This window comes from Micromesistius poutassou (genome assembly GCF_964030765.1).
Source record: "Micromesistius poutassou genome assembly, chromosome: 7".
Classification (NCBI taxonomy): Eukaryota; Metazoa; Chordata; class Actinopteri; order Gadiformes; family Gadidae; genus Micromesistius; species Micromesistius poutassou.
Genome location: NC_140277.1, coordinates 6,414,328 through 6,436,253, shown reverse-complemented (window position 1 = coordinate 6,436,253; position 21,926 = coordinate 6,414,328). Strand labels below are relative to the sequence as shown.

At 45.5% G+C, this 21,926-nt stretch overlaps 2 protein-coding genes across 2 annotated transcripts in view; one reads left to right on the top strand and one right to left on the bottom strand.

Moving 5' to 3' along the window:
- Window positions 1–3,687: 3,687 nt before the first annotated feature.
- got1 (glutamic-oxaloacetic transaminase 1, soluble) lies at window positions 3,688–10,690 on the top strand. The gene is made up of 9 exons (XM_084470723.1): window positions 3,688–3,881; window positions 4,980–5,161; window positions 5,742–5,865; window positions 6,680–6,792; window positions 7,136–7,240; window positions 7,507–7,657; window positions 7,941–8,106; window positions 8,643–8,785; window positions 9,588–10,690. The coding sequence occupies exons 1-9, from the start codon at window positions 3,773–3,775 to the stop codon at window positions 9,725–9,727; spliced, it is 1,233 nt and encodes a 410-aa protein (XP_084326849.1). The 5' UTR covers window positions 3,688–3,772; the 3' UTR covers window positions 9,728–10,690.
- Window positions 10,691–12,409: 1,719 nt separating this feature from the next.
- Window positions 12,410–21,926, bottom strand: part of cnnm1 (cyclin and CBS domain divalent metal cation transport mediator 1) — a 13,192-nt gene continuing 3,675 nt past the window's right edge. The window contains 10 exon segments of the mRNA XM_084470045.1: window positions 12,410–13,521; window positions 13,886–13,963; window positions 14,304–14,404; window positions 14,963–15,210; window positions 16,582–16,739; window positions 17,535–17,622; window positions 17,624–17,635; window positions 18,033–18,202; window positions 18,521–18,661; window positions 20,828–20,971. Of these exon segments, the coding sequence (XP_084326171.1) occupies window positions 13,442–13,521; window positions 13,886–13,963; window positions 14,304–14,404; window positions 14,963–15,210; window positions 16,582–16,739; window positions 17,535–17,622; window positions 17,624–17,635; window positions 18,033–18,202; window positions 18,521–18,661; window positions 20,828–20,971 (1,220 nt within the window). The 3' untranslated portion in view covers window positions 12,410–13,441.

Genomic DNA, 21,926 nt, shown 5'->3' with positions numbered 1-21,926 from the left:
GGCAGGAGGAAGCGAGGTCAGGCCAGTCTGGGTCCCCTGTCCCCCTTGACCTCCCTGGGGTCTCATAAATTAGCCGGCTGTAATTCTCTCCCAGGCGGCCTTGTCCCGGCAGGTGTGTGTTTGTATATATGAGTGCTAACAGGGGGATGTGAGGGGTGGTAACGTCTGTGATCTACGGCGTTGGGAATGCCGTTTGGAGGAGGAAACGTGTAACCTAAATATTCTTATCCTTTCCACGGCCACGCTAGGTCGATAAAGATAATGTGTGGACCGCTTTTGGCTGAGCAGGAAGCCCGGACCTAGGGTCCTTGGACTTATGCCACCCCAAAAACTGTTGTACTCTGTTTGTCAGTGTATGAAAGGTGCTAACATGTAAAAGAAAAGCCCATTTGAAGTGGCCTATTATGTTGAGCTTGTAACTGGCAAGTAGGGCGGTTGGATTAACATAATATAAGGTGCTTCTTTGGAAAGGCGGCATTGTTGTGGAACTGAAGTGAAGTGTTTTGAGATTAGATGAACAGATAGTTGAGGTAGAGAGATATTGAGGTAGTTAGGATAATTGGATTGTTAGGCATTTTGATAGTTAGCTTCTTCGTATTCAGGCAGTTAGGTCATTATACGAGGCAGTTAGCTAGTGTTGCTTCAAGCAACTAGGGTTCTCAAACAGAGTTGTTTCAGACAAATGCTTTGTTTACAGTGTGGTGGATTACAAGTTACAACACTGATCAGTGTACTATCAGAGGTACAGGCTAGGCATAGCATCCTGGCATAGAACCTACGTGCTTGCTGCCGAAAACATGTCAGATGTCCTTCCCATCGTCCAACCGCATGCCTCCGGACAGCCTTTTAAAATAGACACTGGAGGCACAGGGTTAACCGAGGCAGGCAGCCCTCTCGTCAGTCCTTATGTTTAGACCTGTTTGTGTCAACTATTCATGGAGACATAAAGAGAACGGAGAGGGTGAAAATTCAGACGCAAGCCTTTCACTTCCTCCCTTTGTTTCACAGCATTCATATCTGTATAGACCTGAAGTCTGGAAGCCAGAGCTGGCCAAAAATGCCTGCACATCAATCAGTTATAGTAGAAGGGCTCTAGACTATGTGTTTTGTTCCACCCATTTCATCCCATTTTCTCAAGTACAGGCCTTGTGTGCTGAAGGAATTAGCAGACGAGGCAATTAGTGTCAAACAGGTTAATACAACTGCTTACACTTGTTACAATGTTTGGCAGGGTGGAAACACGTTACTCACAAAACAGCATCATAATAACTATTATTATGTAACTGAGTTTTATTTTGCAAATAACATATCTCCCATTCAGTTTGTTCCTTCTATCAGTGTACAATTTACATAGAGGTATGCAGTACACATAGACATCGACCCTCTTAGATCTTGAGGTATTTGCCCATACATGTGAAGGTATAGCTTTCCTGTCATTTCCTGTCATTAAATCTTTCCAATCTTCGCAATTGTGGTTTCCCTGTTTAACTGTGTAGTCTTGCCTAGGCCAAAAATAGACGTGCATCGCCATGTTACTCCAAGCACCACACAGATCCTGCTCATACAGTGCAGGAATCAAACCCGCCCTATACCTCAATGAAGCAGACATGCCAAGAAGCATGCCGTGTTACCACAGGGAATGCACACAAACACCCCTTTTCCCGGAATGAGGCCAGACATGCAGCGAGGCCCTACACTGCATGCATGGGTGTCTGTCGCTGCATGCGCGCGCCATCAGTCACGGGCAGCATGCAGGTGGGGGCGGGAAGGAGGTCCTTTGACTCCCGTGTTGTTGCTGTGTCTGGGGCCTTGTTAGAGAATTGATGACACTGTCTTTGAAAAACAAACAGGGCGGGAAGTTAAAAAGCTGGTCACTCAGCGGGGTGCCGTGACCCGCGGAGACTTCAGGGAGGCGCTGGAGGGGCGGAGGTGTATCGCAACAAGCAGGCAACACACGGTGAGCTCGGCTCCTTTTCGGAATGTCCCGGAGAGTGTGTGTGTGCACGCGCGGCTGTTTGTGTTTCAGTGATAGCGCCGGCGGAATGTGACCAGCTTGTGTCTGAATGTGCGCCTTTGTGTGTTTTGGGTGTCAACACTGCAACAGGCCCAACGATAACATGGAGGCCAACAGTGAAAAAACTCAAATTAAAACCGTTTTCTTCATGAAAGAAACGTTGTTGTGCCTGATATTTGATTTATTTTTTTTTTACTTCTGATGAATGCCAAAGCAAATGTTTCCACAAATCAATGTCAGACACAACGGATGAGAAGATGCCCCCTCTGAATATTTGGTTGAGTGACTCATTGATCTGAACATGACGATCTCTCACTCTGCCTCTCGCTGTGGGTAGTGTCTCGCCAGGGGCCATGCCTGTCAGCTCCCACCTCTGACTCATGCTTCTCACCGCGGCCCCAGTCGTCGGCCGCCCTCAGGGGGTCAGCCAGTACATCACATGCACGGCAAAACCCAGCCAGGGGCCCCCCGAGAGAGAGCCCTTGTTCTGAGAGCTCAAATCCCATAATTGCAGAGCTGACAGTGATAGCTAGCATTCGAGACACCCTCACCTGGTCGGAAGGAATGAAAACATCTACTGTCAGACTGGGGTGAGGAGACCAGACAGGAGGGTGCTGGCAAGCAGGTATGGGACCATCTGTGGAGGAAGCAAAGGGGGGGGGGGGATGGGCAGAATGGGAAATACAGTGCGAGTAGTGTGTTGTACAGTAAGTCTCCTCAACCCCTGGTCCACGTTTACAGCGTCAAGACTCGGCGCAGATTCATCATAAGTTTGTCCATTTAACACGTGTCTATACCAGGCCAGCGAGCGAGACATTAGGGGGCGCCTCAGAGACAACTGTAAACACACAACGCCGTGTCTCCAACTGGAGGTTTAGAGGACGAGGAAACTCACTTTCAGGGCGGGGGAAACAGGGGGTGTGGGGTGGCCTTCATTTATCAACCACTTCAGTTTCTGCAGACAGCTGTTAGGAGAGAGCGCCTTGTGGTCTGCGTGTTTACACGTTATGGCTCAGCCCAAGGCCTCCAGTACCGCAGGGGACATGGAGCTCTGGGCTAATTTCCTAAATCATACATGGAAATACTCTAGTTTGTTCAGGGTAATAGCGTTTTTGCTTGGTTTTAAGCCTTCATCTGACAGGGTAAAGGTGGCTGCCCTAGCATGTAGGCCTATAAATCTTCGGCTCTCCAACTTAAACTTGAAGGGGGTTGAACAATACAGATATATTACGGAATATACACTAATCACTCTTACTAATGCATCGCCAACAGCTAGATTGACATATTTTGTTTAGAGGAGCACCCCAGGGCAGATACCTAACGCAGTAAAGCTGTCATTTCTCATTCCCAGGGCCTGGAAAGCTGTGGTTTTACTGCATTCACGAGGGGGTAAGGTCATGGGTTAGGTCTACAGCACCACCTTGTGGCCAGAAACCGTATTTTTGTTGTTATTTTTTCCTGCATGCCCGCCCTCTTTCGGCATTAATAGGGCATTTGTATACATATTTGTCAATCACTAAGCGGGGTCTCTATTGGTCATCAGCCCGGGACTATTGCGTATTATCGCCCTTTGACCTCTATGTGATCCCCATTAGGATTGGTTTAACAGATTTCCTTGACGCTCATTGGTTTATTTGCTCACGCCCATCTCGCCTTTCCCAAATCCTAGGTGAAGAGAAAGTCCATCTCTTTCATCCCGTGAACATCTCCTGAATTTCCTACCTTCTCCCGTCTGACAATATTCTCTAATATTGAATAATGTCGGTGTTTCGCGACGTCACCCAGGCGGTCCCCGTGGCTGTCTTCAAACTATCACAAGATTTCAATAATGACCAGGATCCCAACAAGGTGAACCTTGGAGTGGGAGGTAATATAACAATTGCTGTGATTGCACTGTGCACTCTCACGATTATTCAAATGCTAATTGTACAAACAATAAGTCGAGTATCCAAATTCTGAACCTTGATTCATAGTGTTGTATTGGTCTATCTATAATAACAGAATAACAGGCTTGATGCGTCTAATGAGTGCATGTGTGGCCGTGGACTGAGACCAAACAACCCAGTCTGTTTAATTGTATCACTCCACAGATAACGATACGGAGAAGCAGGCGAATGATGCCCTGCTCGTTATTTACTTACTAACGTATTTTATTTAGTTTTTAGAGAACAATAAAGACCTTGCTGGATTAACATTATTCTTAAAAGCAACGCTAGTCTGCAACTTGACTGTTATAACCTTGAGACAATTGAAAAGTCGCTGTCTTTAAGTCGTTTTCGAGGCATTATGCACATTATTATGGCTTTTTTTTTTTCAAAGGATTGAGGCGTAATTGTAAAGTTGCGAAACATGAATTGAATGGTAGCCTGTATGATGGTCTCTTCGTGAGCGTGACGAGGCTCGCTTTACCCGAGTTATTACACGATTAGTAGGCTACAGCAGGCATAATCCCCTGCTGTCAGCAGACACAGATGGCCAATGGCTACCCTGCTTACTAAAGTAGGCCACAGTTATTTAGTGTAAGGGCAGAGGTTTTAGGGAGAAAATAAGGCCTACTTCCAGTTCAAGGAATGTGTTTTTAAACTCCTGAGACCTTGATGCGAAATAATTGTGTATATTTAACTGTTTCTTATCAGCAGCTGTGGTGGGGGATATGGCTAGAACACAGTGTATTCCTATAATCTTTGATTGTATTATGAGTTTTGGGTTAAAGTTGTCAGCCAACATCCGTTAAAACGACCATATTACGTGTCCTAAATGTTACACATGTAAATAGATTATTATTTATACTATTTATATGGATATACTTAGTCACATTTTCTACTTTAACCAACTGGGATTACCATTATATTTACCACAAAACGCCACCAGGGAGCGGTATTGTGCTTGTTAAAGACAACATGCTCATGATGTACAAGGTGTCGTTGTCCATTGTAATAAATAATTGACATCCTCTGGTTCTCAGCCTACAGGACTGACGAGGGGAAGCCCTGGGTCCTGCCTGTGGTGAAGAAGGTGGAGAAGGTGATCGCCCACGATGACCGCCTTAACCACGAGTACCTGCCCATCCTGGGTCTGCCCGAGTTCAGATCCTGGGCGTCCAAGATCGCCCTGGGAGATGCCAGCCCCGCTGTCCAGGAGAATAGGGTGAGCAACTGCGCCCCCCCCCCCCCTCCAGGCACACGCAAACATATATACTTAAGGATTGTGTAAAATGAAGATAACATAATACATATATACATTATATTACCTACTTATTTAACATTTAGCAGAGGAGTTTCACAGGTGGGGCTGAAAACACCTAACACACAATCAATACAGTTTGAACAAGGCTGCATATCTCATTTCAGTGTATATTTACCTATTTTACAGAGCCACACATCCACAAATGCAGCCCCATTCATTCTCTGAAAATAGGCATAGAGTTTTAACGATCCAATCGTATATGCAACGGTTCAGCCCACTGAGCAGAAAAAAGCAAAAACAAGCAAAAACAAGTGTCTATAAAACACAGAGGGCAGGGTAGCTATCAGAACCCAAGGTTTGCAGATTTCCATCACAATGTATTATTGTCAAGGGCAGAGTAGGAGTTAGAGTTGGTTCTGGAGGGTGGAGAGGGATTCTGCAGATCGTATGGCGCTAGTGGTCACCTGTTGGAACTGGTGAATCTCATGTTGGGTGTGCATTGATTTGTGACCTCTCTCCGTGTCTCCTGCCCCTCCCCCAGGTAGGAGCAGTGCAGTGTCTGGGGGGAACCGGGGCATTGAAGATAGGGGCCGAGTTCCTCAGACGCTTCCACAACGGCAGCAACAACACCAAGACACCCATCTACGTGTCCGCACCTACCTGGGGTACGCTCACACTCACTCACTCACTCACTCACTCACTCACTCACTCACTCACTCACTCACTCACTCACTCACTCACTCACTCACTCACTCACTCACTCACTCACACACGCACGCACATACTCACTCACTCACTCACTCACTCACGCACTGACTCACTCACGCACGCACTCACTTACTGGGGCATGAACTTCACTTGACTGAAGATGAATGTTATTTTGAAATCAATGTTTTCCTTAACTATGGACTCTGGACTTTGAATCCTGGCTCTCTCAAGTCGCCAGGTTATGCGCCTTCCTCATGTAATGGACATAGGGTTAGGGTCACGTCTACAGATACCTTTTGGTTTGGTTGGGTGAAGACAGGCCGGTTTAACGGTTTAAACCAGCAAGTTTCCTATAAATCCTTCCAACGGGCTCGCTTTTGAGTTTGAATAATTAGACTTTGAAATGCATCATGTTACGCAAGTAAAACCTGCTCTGAAGGCCACTTTACTGTCATTAAATAACACGTAACCAGACTATACCGATCACTCTCTGGTTATGTTGAGAAGCCAAGATCTTGGTTGGATTTTAGATCCTAGTTAGATAAGCCGTCTAGAAGGATTATAAACTCTTAATTACATACTCTATGATAGACAGTGATGTGAAACAGTAGCAGTGGTTCGAGTTACATCTACTGTCTTTATGTTCAGGACGGTAAATACAGAGATGGAAGTTGGTTGCGAGAGAGGGAATTACATGTAGTACCTCCCAGTTAGATTTACATTTATACTTGAAAGTCGGGCTGTTATTAATCGGATACATCTTCCGTTTAGAAAACCACAACGCCGTGTTTGCCAGCGCCGGATTTGAGGACGTGCGTTCCTACAAGTACTGGGATGCCCAGAACAGAGGCTTGGATCTGGCGGGTTTCCTTGGTGACCTGGAGGTGAGTCAAATAGTCGTCAATCCCATCTTACTCTATTCAAAACTTAAAACCATTCTACGTCATCACCACATACACGTGATAAAGACAACAAGCAAATACATGACACAGGCAAGCATTGAAGTTGGGAGACATACAGACAGCAGTGCACAAGACGGAACAGAATAAATATAGCGGATAAAAACTACTTTCATGCACTCCTGTTCTTGACAATAACTTCAAAAGGTTAGTGAGTGCTACTTATACTCCCCAGTAATTTTTCTCCTTTAGTTTCTCCTATTGTTTCTCCTGTCTCCCTCCCGCTCTTTCTTTGATTCCTTCCTTTGTACCTTTTCTTTGGTTCTAGACGTGCCCAGAGCACTCCATCTTTGTTCTGCATGCGTGTGCCCACAACCCCACCGGCACAGACCCCACACAGGAGCAGTGGATGAAGATCGCTGAGGTTATGATGGTACGGCACACGCACGCACACTAACTCACACGCACACACACCCGCACGCACACTGACTAACCACACATGTACACACACACACACACACACACACACACACACACACACACACACACACACACACACACACACACACACACACACACACACACACACTGTGACAGCCCATGTAGGATGCTGCTGTTTAAAGGAAAAGAGGGAGGATTGAGTTCTATTAAACAGTGAATGAGACCGGTGGTGAGCGTTCCTTGTGTGTGTCTCTCCAGAGGAGGAGGCTGTTTGTGTTCTTCGACTCGGCCTACCAGGGTTTTGCCTCGGGCAACCTGGACAAGGACGCCTGGGCCATCCGCTACTTCGTCTCCATGGGCTTTGAGATGTTCTGCGCTCAGTCCTTCTCCAAGAACTTTGGCCTCTACAGTAAGAAACACAGAGAACTCACAACACGCTCACGTAGTCCCTCTCCCACAGAGTGAATACACTCTGTGTAACCTCAGCAGCAATGTTATGAATCGCTCCCTGAACAGCTATTTGTCCTTGGCCGACTAAACAAAAGAACGTGCACAACATTTCTCTGCACATCGCTGAATGTTCCAGACCAAAACGACAACAAGCTCTATGAATTGATCTGTATAAAAGGGGGGGGGGGGGGTTCAAGGCTCAAACTGTGACGTTTTTAGTCTCATTTGCGGTCTCTCTTCAGACGAGCGAGTGGGCAACCTCACCGTCGTGGCGCGCGACCCGGACAACTTGCAGCGCGTCCTGTCCCAGATGGAGAAGATTGTGCGGACCACGTGGTCCAACCCGCCTTCCCAGGGTGCGCGGCTGGTCGCCATCACCCTCAGCACCCCCGAGCTCTTCCAAGAATGGTGAGCGCCAAGTTTTAACTCCCAGCACGCCCATTCCCCTTTCAAAGAGATCTTTGGGAAAAGGGCTGGATTTGTCGAAATTTGTCTTTAATTAAATGAACTGGGTTGGATTTGAATGATTCTAGGATTTGCATTTGGCAAGTTTCAAATTAATTTGGAAGGATTATAATCAATACCCGGGCACTCATCCAGATACGCATCCTGCCTGCTGACTCGCATGAATCGTGTCGTATCACTGCTCTGCATGATTTGTGAATGAATTGATCTTGGAACCTGGCGGGATTGAAATCTGTTTGGCAGGACTCTAATGAATTGGACAGGAATCCAATAACTGCCTGCACCTGATCCAGACGTCATCAGTACACACCCTGATGACAAAGTGTGTGTGTGTGTGTGTGTTTGTGTGTGTGTGTGTGTGTGTGTGTGTGTGTGTGTGTGTGTGTGTGTGTGTGTGTGTGTGTGTGTGTGTGTGTGTGTGTGTGTGTGTGTGTGTGTGTGTGTGTGTGTGTGGTCCCGTGTGCTCCGGGCGGCTCCAGGAAGGCCAACGTGAAGACCATGGCAGACCGGGTGCTGCTGATGAGGGCCCAGCTGCAGGCCAAGCTCCAGGCCCTGGGGACCCCGGGGACCTGGGACCACATCACCGAGCAGATCGGCATGTTTAGCTTCACCGGCCTCAACCGTGAGTTGTACACCGAACTGGCTGTGCACACACACACACACACACACACACACACACACACACACACACACACACACACACACACACACACACACATTATTTTCCCAAATAATTGTTTGGGAGGTAGATGGATGCTATAATGACCGAATTCGATGGATATTGAAAAAAATGCAAGGGTGAGATATGACGCAACAGTGTGGGGTCAGAGTGGGACTCCAACTGGTCTCCTTTTGAAAGAAGATTAAGATCAACATACTAAACACTGTGTGAAGTGCTCAAGCACACTTGGACAGACCCCTGGCTGTCATGGGCTGCTGTTGGCCCTCAGCTTGTGATAGGCATGTGATGTTTCACAACATCTGCTCTACTGTTTCATCATGAAATGCCAGAGTCCAAGTACAAAACACACAGAGCCAACTCACCCAAAACCCTATCGCCATGAAATATATAATCCACAATATAAAAACAGAAAATAACAATTGGTTTTGATATAGGGCCAGGAGATTTCATAACGGCTTGTCTAGTACTTTGAAATGTGTGCCCAAGAGTCAACGTACCAAAACCACGAGAGCCAAAACACACACAGAACACACACTGCCACACCTTCTCAAACTTTGTGTGTGTGTGTTTAAGTTTGTGTCTGCTAGTTCTAGAAAGTTCACTTACACTTGTTTAATCATTAACTTAATGATTAATGATGAACTGTATTATTACTAATGAAACTGTCTCTCTATCTCTCTCTATCTCTCTCTCTCTCTCTCTCTCTCTCTCTCTATCTCTGTCCTCTCTTCTCTCCCTGCAGCCAAACAAGTGGAGTACATGGTGAAGGAGAGACACGTGTACCTCATGGCCAGCGGCCGCATCAACATGTGCGGCCTGACCACCAAGAACATCGACTACGTGGCCCAGTCCATCCACGAGACGGTCACCAGCGTCCAGTAGAGGTTCTGCTCACCAAGGGGGGGCCATTCATAAGTCCTCCAGGACTTCTCCTGGGGGGCATGAGCTCATCTTATGCCCCAGCGCTTTTTTACTTGGATTAAAACTTTCCTATCAGCACACACTACTTCCCCACCATTTGATCCACCACTCCGGTCGATTCACAGAGGAATTGACGGGTTCATTGGTGCTTACCTGTAGAAATTAATTAGGTTTTTAATCTTTTAACACACACCCACACACACACCAAAGCACATCACAGGGAAGTGTTTGAGTACAAAAAGTCTGTATGTCTGCTCTAGTCTGCAGCCTACATTGTCCAGTGTTGATCTTGTTTGGTCGCGTGTCATCAGCAGGCAATATGTTGAACATCATGGCCGAATTAACTTGTATACTTATTCACCGCCTGAGAACAAACCGGTTGTTCAGCTTTGGCCGAACACATCTCAGCTGTAGTGTCGCATTGGGAGTTTGAAGGAAAATTCATAGGCGATGTTGAGCGATCAAATCGGTAATACTTGATTATCTTAAAGTACAATGTTGATGTATTTTATTGTTTAAATAATGTAATTTATCTAGCAGATGATATTATCTCAGGGGTGGACTCCAGTACCACATTTTAAAATCGATATACCTATATTGGGACCAAGTTCCTGAGCAGCATATCTGTGTGCTAGTTATGCTAACATCGGGTGACATTTCAGGTTGGCATTTAAACCTCAGTGACCGTTTTAGGGCAGCTTGTCCGTGTCTACCTGCTGAATGTACCTGCCAGCGCCTGCCAAGTCAATGTACAGCAGGGTTAGTATTTAAGTTGCATAGAACTTATTGTGTATAAGGAGTGCATAAAGTGTCTGTATAACCAACTGGTTATGACTAACTGCATCATGCTGTGAATCGCAGAATGGGACCCAGACCCGTGTAATGTGAAATAATGAACTTCCAAATAAATGTTTAATAAGTCTTTTTTTTTTTCATGTCTTTGTTAAAAGCTGGAATTGGGAGTAGAGTTTAAGATGATTGAATGCATTACAAATGACATGCAAAAACACCAAGCAGTCGATATTTCAAATATTTTTATTTTTCATATTACCATCCATCTAGAATAAAGAGATGTACTTCATCTGTTGGTATATATTATATTCATTTATATATCTAAACATATCTTGTTTTTACAAAATGTCATAATAATCTGTCATCCTTCCGGCCTTTGTCCATACACATAGAAAAGATGTTGCCAAGCCTAAACATGAAAAGCTTCCCCTGCCTTTCAGCTCAGTACAAATTGTGCTTCGGATTTATTCGCTCGGCAGTTGGTTCAAAAAGTTTCCTGTTCGGTGTTCAAAACGTTTACGTGGAGGAGCTTGACATAAACTGCTGAACAGAGGCAGTCATTCAAACTGTTTCTTTCTTCATAGCTTTCACCGGACTAGCTTAGTGTGTTGGAGCCCAAGGGGTCAGTATGTTGACGTCATTGTGTGTGTCATATTGCATCCCTTTATCACTCTCCAGAAGTGTTATCTGCCCTGGATTGCACAAGGCCAGAGATAGGCGTACACAAACCTAGACTATGTTGCTTAGGCTGTAGAATACCATTGATAAACTATTCAATTGGCTCAAAGATCAACTCTGAAGCAATGGCTTAAAATCTCTTAAAATCTCAGAAATAAATATATATACCGTAAATACCTGCTACTATCTGGCTATTGTGCACCGCATAAATAGCAATCATTCAATAACAACAAGTACCTTTGGCCCTATACGTTCTTTTTGTCCCTATTGGGCTTCCTTATCTGTCCTCTAGTATAACTATTGACCTATTAAACACTAGTACTTTGCTTCCTTCTCTTCGTATTAGGAGTAATCTTCTCCTCATGGTATTAGAATCCTCTGCAGAATTCATTAAATTCCTTTCTCCACACCCTGTCCTGTTCTTTAGAGGAGGGGGGGGAGACTAGAGGGGGTGAAGGAGGGAGTTTGAAGTGGACTGTCCAATGTTACCATCATTATTTTCGGGCTACGGCCCTCTGCGTAAGCATGCAGAATTACAAAGACACAGGGATACTAGAGAGGTTTTTTTCGTCCTAGTGCAGGCAGCATGCAAGTAGAAATTTGCCTGTACGTCCCTGAATCCCCAATGTTTCTTTTTATACCCATAGCCCTGGTGACCAGACACCCCAGTGGCTGTAGCTTATTGGCTCGTCGTGTCTGTGCTCTAGTGATCTCATCCCCCCTCGTGTGGGGAATATGGTCCCATCTCGTCTGAGGGAACAGCGGGGGGGGCTGTCGTGTGTCCAATAGTGACTGTGAGTACGTACAGGGCTCTGGGATAACCGAGATCGGGTAGCAGCCATAGGAAAGGTCTTCATGGGTTTGTGTGTCTGGCAACGTTAATATATGTATTCATATATCGACATTCTTTGGAATGAATCTTTCATGACACGTTCAGTGGCATGTTTTGGCCGTTGAGTCATGTCCTTGTGTGTCTGCAGAGTTGCAGACAACAGTTGATATGGACGAATAGGCTTAAAATAACTAATATATTGATTGGATGTGGTAGATATTGCTTATTTCAAATTAACAATCATATTCGGATAACGTTTTTCTTCTATAAAAAGGAAAAGGAAGTGACAATCTTTCATATGTTTTTTTTTCAGTATTGCACGTTGCCCCTTTATCAATCGGTTTTCTGTAGAGAGCACTATTGGCAAGTGGTGAGAAATCTATGGCTTTTAAAGTTTGAATACAAAATAATATATGGAGGTGTTTTCATTTATGGTGTAAATATTATTATTTGGTGTAATAATGCCATGGCTACCTTATTGTGTTTCTCTGGCAGTGGTTTGTAATCTTTGATAGCACTAGTGAGCTTTCCGTTGCAACCAGATTTTTCAATGGTAGTATCAATGTAATGATCATAAAGTATTTGTAAATAGTAAACTACTTAAATTACCCACAAGGTCTCAATGGGCTACAAATTAATAAATATATATCTCTCAGGACTGATAATATCTATTTTACTGTCCCCGGTAATAAATATATACAGGAGGTGAGGTGAAGTGTAGCTTATCTACTGGTTGTTTTGTTTGTGCTGGTAGATTTGGAGCTTAAAGCACAAAGCATTCAGTGCCTTTTATATCCTATTTCAAGTTTGACAAGGCATTAGAAGTACAAAGTTCCGTAAAAGTGTGACTGGACTTCTACAGCGTAACCTGACCAGTAACAACTGTCAGTGTTTGCGTAAGAAACTCTTTGCTTGGTAGAGATCGTTTCAGTGTGTGATCGTTGTCAAAATTCCTCAAGGTAAGGGAATAGGGCTAGAAAATAAAATAAGCAGACGCCCCCTTTACCTTTTCTGAACCCCCAGTGCTATTTGAGGTTCCAAAAGGTCAGATCTGCTTCATGCATACAAACAAATAGCTTTTGAGATCATTATCAGGGCATTCATGGCAGGACTTGTGTGCATTGCACGGCAAAGTGGATCTGTTGAGATCTGGTCTGTCACCTTCCCATGTGCGCCCCCTATTGGCCGACTAAATGCTGCAGCGAAGTTGGTCATCCCGGAGATGGTGTTTAATGTTCATAGGGGGGGACCTGAGTGTTATCACTGCACCTACAGAGGGTAATGGGTTAGGCTCGCTGGATAGAAATGTACTCCTCCTCTCCTCCCTCTTGATGTAGCATTGTAGCGTTGTTAGCACTGATTCTAACACTCTGCTAGCTCTTCACCGGCGCCGGTTCCGAGCCATCCTCCAGATTTCTGTCTCCGTCGTAGGATTTCTTCCTCGCCTTGTTACCTAGGGTACCACAAGCAGAGATTAACCTTCAAAACAAATTGGAAAAACAATCTCACCTGAGTAAACCTTGAGTATCTCACACTTATATTTCATTCTAGCGCCAGCACTTCAAACTCTTTCAATGAACGTCATTGGATTCATGCAAGGTTATACTGGGTTATTGTTTAACTGAATCACCCAGAACAGCTACAGCGGAGTGTGTTCACTGACTGGTGAGAACTGTAGACTTGTTGCTAAGATACCTGGTTGTGATGTCAGATGGGAAAAGTTTGGGTACAGCTGTGTGTACGTGTGTGTGACTATGACTGTGTGTGTCTGTGTGGGTGGGTTGACGCACCAGCTCATGACAAATCTCTCCACTCACTTATCTTGCGCAGGATCTTCTTCCCGATGGTCTCCTCGGAGCTGGAGAGGGAGAAGGAGCTGATGCACGGCGAGGCGTCTGTCCACAGAGAGAAACAAGGACATGATTCACATTTAAACAGAGCGGACGGCCCTGATCTGTCCCTACAGACTGAATCGTATTACAACCCATCATCCAAACGTTGTCACTTATAGTGGACATTTACGCTCCTCACTAATTAGCCCTTTTCCTCATCAACAACTCCCTGAAAATGAACGATTTCTGGTAAAAAATTAGCATTAATTTTCCCTCGCTTTATTCCCTGCTCCTGTGCAGCGAACTGCCTCTCTGGTTTTCTCTTGTATGTGACTTGAGAGTCTGGTGGTGTGTGCTTGCATATGTGCGTGCGTGTGTGTACGTGCGATTCCCTTCCCCTCACCCTGGTCCTGGCTGCCCTCGGGTCGGTCCTCGTGGATGAATGGTATCTCGTCCATGCGGAGGAACACAGTGTCGTTGGGGCTCCGCTGGCCGTCTGACTTGCTGCCTGTTGGAAGGTTAGGCCGAGGTTAACCACACAGCCGACCGAGTGAGCTGGCCGGGTGTGTGTGTGTGTGTGCTGCGCTGAATGTGTTTCACTGGGAGAAGTGAAACACATGGCATCCGTACACTTGAATATCAGTGACTCGCTTTAGCACTGTTAGCCAGTGTAGGCGCCAGGGCATTCAACTCTCAACCGGAGAGGTTCTGAGTTCGATCCCAGATGTCAGAGTGTCTACCTGTGATGCCTCACCCCTATCTGCTCCTCAATACTGTTCATCTTACTGTTGTTTGGAACAAAATTATCACCCAAACGACTGAGAACTTGACTGACTTGAACAGCAAATAATTAGAGACGTAATTACAATGACTCATACACCCCTTCTGAGATATACAAACACATCATGCAGGAACACGAACCCTGATTTTGAAAACACGGGACTCCTACATTAAGTTCCCTATGCCTTGCAAGGCTGAACTTTAAATCACTGTAACCGAAGAGTGGTCCTATTCTGGCAGAACACAGTTATCCATTTGGATCAGCCATCTCTCTCTGGCCACGTACGGACGATGCGGTTCCTGTGGTTGAGGCGGGACGTGCTGCGCAGGCCGGCGTGGGAGGGGTGCAGGTGAGCCAGGCGGGCCAGGCCCAGCCGGGTGTGGGCGTGGTGGGTGAGGGGCAGGGCGATGCTGTGGGAGCGGGCCTCCGGGATAGGGGGTCTCCCCTTGGCGTCAAAGGGGTCCGGGGACAGGGGAGAGCAGTCCATCCTGCAGGCGGTCAGGGCGTTCTGGTAGTGGCTCCTGGAGATCTGGAGGGTGGGGCAAGTGTGTTTAGGTGGAAAATGCACCCATTGTGAGATTCTGGGCTGATACCTATACCATTGTTTAAAATACGAATTAGGCAAAGAGCCAATGGTTGTTATTTTGTTTACTTTTTTTTGTTAAATTCATACGTATTCCCCCTTTTGCGCCAAAAATATTAATCTTTATTACAAGAAAAAATAGCAACTGTTTTAAAGTCTTCCAGCCCTTCATCTGACTGTCTCTGAATAAGCCAAGTTAAATCATACAAATTTATGAGACAACCTTCAAGTTGACCTTCTTTCACATGGCAAGGATTCTAATTGTTCAAAATAGCGTCATGTTGGCCACTGCCATCTGTGAATCGCTAGTTATATGCATATATAGTAGAGTGATAATACGATATGTCTTAAACGTTCCTGAGGGGCAGTTTGCATAAACCCTGTAACAATAAAGACATCAAAATAAAAATAAAATATAGAAATAAATTTGAAAAAGAGATGAAAATATAATACATGCAAATGCACACAAGAAAAGCGACCGGGTTTGCAGTTTCAGGTGAAATTGCCTATTGCCGCTCCTATAAATGGCATGCTATACCTTTTGGGTGCACCTGAAAATAAGTATGTATATATATTTATATGAATAAAAGGAGTGGTATGTATAGGATGAGGGTTTGTATTTAATTAAGGGGTGTATATGCAATATAATGTGGGGAAGAAGGTAAATCCAACATTCCTGTTTTAGGCATTCCCAGTGGAACTGAATCTCATTCAACCTTTTTGGATAAGGATGAATGTGTGGATGAGGAAGGGATAGAGTGGGCGAGGATCTCTGTGTTGGGTTTAAAATGGGGATTAGGACAAATCAAAGTCTGTAGAGGAAGTGCAGAGAGAGAGAGAGAGAGAGAGAGAGAGAGAGAGAGAGAGAGAGAGAGAGAGAGAGAGAGAGAGAGAGAGAGAGAGAGAGAGAGAGAGAGAGAGAGAGAGAGAGAGAGAGAGAGAGAGAGAGAGAGAGAGAGAGAGAGAGAGAGAGAGAGAGAGCAAGAGAGAGAGGTTTAACCTTCTGGGCAATGTTGGACGATTTAATGAGGGCTGCTTAAGAGTGCAGTAATAGTTGGATTATGGCCTCAATCCTTTAATAAAGAGGAACTAACTTCATCAGAAAAAGAAGTTGAGTGAAAGAAGCTTGTGTTCTAATTGCTATGGCAACTCTGCACTCTTTTTTTTTTTACAAAAATATAATTTATTCATTTAAAATGAATGCTTTAATTGTTCTCATCCTTACTTGTAAGTCGAGTCTTCATGATTGCTTACATTCATTTATGTATGTGTGTGAGTTTTGCGTGCTGCTCTGTGTTTATGTGTTGATGCGTTTACCCTTATGATCTGCAGGTCTGTGAGCTGTCTGACCGAGTAGTCGGGCAGGTAGACCACTCCTCCTCCTACCCCTCCTGTACTGAGGTGGCCCACGCTTCCACCGCTCAGCATGGAGTCTGACTGGTGCAGGTTACTGCTTCGGGAGCTGCACCTGTGGACTAGAGAGGAGGCTTCTTTTAGCATCGTCAGGCTAGGTCAGACCAGGGTGGGCTGGCCAATCAAATGTTGTGATCTAATATGTGAACACGCCATTCCAGCTTAGCATCGATGACTACGTAAATATGGCTGCAGGGTAAGTATGGCTTTAAACATTACATTTGAATTGCTAACATTGGATTAACAGGGTAATGTTAAATATTTGTTCATTTGCATTCTTAATAATACTTATGCCAAATGACACTGATGACTTTGTTCGTTCAATCCTTAGGGGACTGACTAAATAAATTTAAAAATTGCCTCTGAGCTACATATGCAGAATTAGACTTAAAACAGTCTGAAACATGTTTAAAACATTGACATGTTTAAACACATGGATCCAGGCGGGGAGTGCTGGAGGGAAGCCAGTGGGAACTGGCCCCTGCTAATCACTCTTGCCTGCTCTAATATAATCCTGTTCAGGGTAAATCTTTCTTATCATAATTATTTCTTAGAATTAATGTTCAGGCAGATTCCCCCCTGGGCCCTGCCTCGCTCCCAGAATCACACTCCACCTACTGACGCTACGTGTGAAAAAACGACGGCAACGGCAAGTGTCATAATTATTAATCAACCATAAACGCTACCCGCCCTCCACTGTTGTTTGTTGCATGCTCATAATTGCTGTCATTACCATCATCCCTACATTGAACATTTTTTACCATAATTGATAATAATGTTCTTAATAATTATCTTAATATCATAATCGCTGTCAACATCACAGACATCGAGTACTGTTGACACCATCCTTCACTCACTGATTGGCAGCAGAGGGACGAGGGAGGGCATGCCATAGTAGGAGAAGGCTCCGTTCTCGAACCTCAGGGCCTCCTTTCCGATCTCCACCCTCCACCCGACCCTGTGAGGGCAAGGACACGCTTTAGCTACACACACCCACACCTTTAGCTGAGGTACTGCCTTGTTTCCCCCATTATCATCATCCTAACCTGTAGGTTGCAAGATGCCTTACCCCTATCTGCTCCTTAATGACATGTATGGGAATTCAGGTGGATTTAATAAATAATTCAACACAAAAATATGGAACTTGATTTGCCAACAGGACTGAGCTCAGCTGGTAATGAGTTAGGCTTAAACTAGAACTGAGATGAAATGATGAGCTACTACCGAGCTAAGCTAGGCTAGTACTTAGGCTAGCAAAGAAAGTGCTGCACAAACCTAAGCGAGTACTAATACTAATACTCACACAGAGTTAAACTATGCTAAGCTAGTGTTTAGCCCAGCTAGCATGCAGCTACCTGCAGTATGAGGACAAAGTAGTCGACGGGCTTGTTCCTCTGGAAGAGGTAGTGCTGGGGGCAGCGCTTGTCCTTGGGGTTGAACTTGAGCTCCTGGACCACGCTGGGGTGCTTGATGAGCCTCAGCAGGATCTTCTCCGACAGGTGACACGGCCGGAAGGGCTCCACCTCTGGAGGGTCAACATGTCACACACACACACACACACCACACACAAACACAGAGACACAAACACACACATACGCACACGCATACACACACACACACACACAAATGCACACAAATACAGAGACACAAACACACACATACGCACACGCATACACACACACACACGCACACAAACATGCACACACGCACGCACCCACACACACACAACCAGAAGTCAACGACTATAGCTTGTCTTGGTCCGTAAAGCCTTCATGATCTTCTATGGTGAATCTACTCCGGCAGGTGGAGTGCATTCTAAACCCACACACACACACATGCTCACCTGTGGCCAGGAAGCGGTGTGTGGCCAGCAGCAGCTGGGGGGAGATCTTGACCCGCAGCTCGTTCTCCCCAAGCTTGAAGATGGAGAAGTCCTGCTGCTTCCTCTCATGGCTGGAGACACGCCGCTTGGTGCGGTTGTCAGCTGGGAATACGCCCATACCAACAACATTACTACAGTATTCATAATGTAATGTTATACTCATATATACGACTAATATATACTTTGGTTGTCAGCTGGGAATACGCCCATACCAACAATATTACTACAGTATTCATGTACTGATGTACTGTTTGACTCATATATACGACTAATATATACTTTGGTTATCAGCTGGGAATAGGCCCATACCAACAACATTTCATTTACTAATGTAATGTTATACTCAAGAATGTCATTATTCTCATCTGAGAATAACGACATTCTGTCTTGTCCTGTATACACTGACCTACATGCTATATGTTAGAGTGTAGCTCATCAATCAGCCACTTGGCGTTTTGACACCCTGATGATGACTATGATGATGATGATAGCGGGGATGGGAGGATGATGAGGTAATGCCCTGCTTAAGGACATTTGGGCAGTGGTGGCTGAAAGGCGGGTGATTTGCGGAGCATGTTTCATGAATAAATGATCTGTTCTTTAGTGACAGAATATTCATGGCTCTGCGGGAGCGGTAATCGGTTGGTGACTGCTTCCCACAGAGAACAGCTGCTGTTATAAATGGCTTCAGAGGAGAATCCGGAGGGATGGAGCTATAATTCTGACCACACACACACACACACACACACACACACACAGACAAACACGTGTTTATGTGCGCATACAATGCATGGCGGCTGGGTGATTTTTTTTAAACATACATTTAAGCTGGTGTCATGAAACTGGAGCTATGCTTTCACTGTTGTTGGCATTAGGAGCAAGGGCTGAAAATAGACCACAGTATGTATGTCAAGCATCCACAAGCATGCAGTGTACTTTCAAGGAAAAATCTCATTAAAAACAAACAACAGAGATTAGGAGAACCTTGATTATGCATACAATGAGAGTCTAGGATGTCTCTCTGTCTCCCTCTCTGTCTCTCGCTCTGTCTGTCTCCCTCTTTCTCTCTACCCCGCTCTTTAACCCTCGCTTTCCCTCTCACCCTCTCTCTCTCACACCCTCTCTCCCTGTATTTGCCAATTAAAGCTGGTCAGATTGGGGTGTTTCATCAACAGGATTAGGGAGCTTCTTCAGTGTAATTAATTATGCATTAGCACGGATGTGGGACCACCGGAGGGATTATGGGAGAGGAAGTGGGATCAATATGGAGGGCAGAGAGCGGGGCAGCTGGGAGAGGAAGTACCTTATCATACTCAGCTATCCTATTAACATGGGCCACACTGAGCTTGTCTCCACCGATGTACCGCGGCCGCTATCAGCACTAATGTGTAATATCTTTTACAAATTGTTATTTGCATGACATGAAGAGGCAGATATTAATGGCTGATATTAACTATCAAGAGTTTGTGCAATGTCGTAAAATGAATATGTATTTTCGTTTCCTGGGCTGTCTCGTCAATCGGTATCGATTCGTCTATCTATTGCAGCTTATGAATATCGGACATGCTGTCAACGTTAACCGCATTACTGTTACGATATTAGGAATAGGAGTAGGGTTAGCTTTAGAGTGCTTTTAGGGTCAGTACTGGACATCACACAGAGGGGGCGGTGTTGAGGTGCCCATTAGCGCTAAATGGCAACAGCTGGGTCTGCAGGTGAGGCTCAGGAAGTGAGTCTGTGGGTAGAGCTTCTGTGGAGGTGGCTCTCGGCAGGTGGGCCTCGGACACGAAGGACACACGTTTCTGTCGAGACACTTCTATGAGGGAACTTTTGGTTATAAATACATAGGAAAACGACGGGATTCAAAGTGCAGGCTGGTCGCCTGGATATGAGGGTGCCGGTGTGGCATGTCACGGAGAGAGCTGTCTGCCTACGGTGGCTGTGGACCTGCGGTGAGTACCTCGCACCTAACCCCCGAGGTAAGGTAAGATTGCACTGGCCCAGGGAAATTGTAGGAACATACCTCAAGTTCAACGCACCACGTAGGGACAGACTTTAGGTTACGGGCTTTCTACCCGGGTAATAACTATTCACTTCTCTGGGACCGCTCCGGGGATACTAACAAGGCATCGTAGTCCTTTTACAGTAGGACATCTGAATGGACTAACTACAGTATGAATAATGAAGAGCCCAAGCCCCATGGGGCACGTAGCCTGGCCCACTGAACCCTGCTACTGAGCAGTCCTCTCCCTCCAGCGCTTGCCGTACTGAAGAGGTCGGTCTCGTCCACGATCTCCGACTTGATGATCTCCTCGATGACGTCCTCCAGGGTCACGATGCCCATGACCTCGTAGAACGGGTCGCCCTCGCCCTCGCTGTTCACCCTCTGCACCACGGCCAGGTGAGACTTCCCTGCATTGGGGGAGGTGAGGACAACATGTTAGGGGTGGTGGAGGTGATCATGGGGGCGGTGTTCACCGTTCACCCTCTGCAACGCGGCCAGGTGAGACTTCCCTGCATTGGGGGGAGGTGAGGACAATATGTGAGTGGTGGTGGTGGTGGGAGGAGGTGACGATGGTGGGGTTGGTGGTGGTGTAAGTGATGCGATGGTGTCAGTGTTGATGGAGGTGGTGGAGTTGGAGGTAGAGGTAGAGATAGGGGTGTAAGTCGGAGCCTTCATGACGATTCGATACAATATTGATTTCTTAAGCCAACGATTCGATACAATTCGATAGTCAATATCTTTTACATTATATCTATTAATATAATATCTATCAAATAAATCAACAAAAAAATAATAATTTGCCTTTTATTGAGAATACAGAAACAGTATTCTATACACACTTTAGTGCTTACTGTGCAGGTCTATTATGGCAATTAGCCTATTCACTGAAAAAAAATAAAAGTGCTTAAAATATATATATATATATAATTCTTTTTAATAATCGATACTCTTGCGGACAAATCGATGCATCGAATCGATTAATATTTACACCCCTAGGTAGAGATGGTGCTAGGGGCGGATGGGTTGTTAGGAGGAAGGAGGTGGCCGTGGTAATAATGATGGAGGTGGTGGCGCTAGTGGTGGTGGAGGTGATGCAGTGGTGGAAGTGTCGATGGAGGTGGAGGGGATGGAGGTAGAGGTGGTAGGGGGTGGAGGGTGATTAGGAGGAAGGAGATGGCGGTGGCAATGATGATGGAGGTGGTGGTGCTAGTAGTGGTGGAAGGTGATGGAGGAAATTATGTTGCCGATGGATGTGGTGAAGTCGGCGATGGAGATGGTGACGATGGTGGTGGTGGGAGAGGTGTGGGTGCTTTTAAGGCAATAATTGTTTGCTAAATACTATGCAATCACAACATGAGGGTT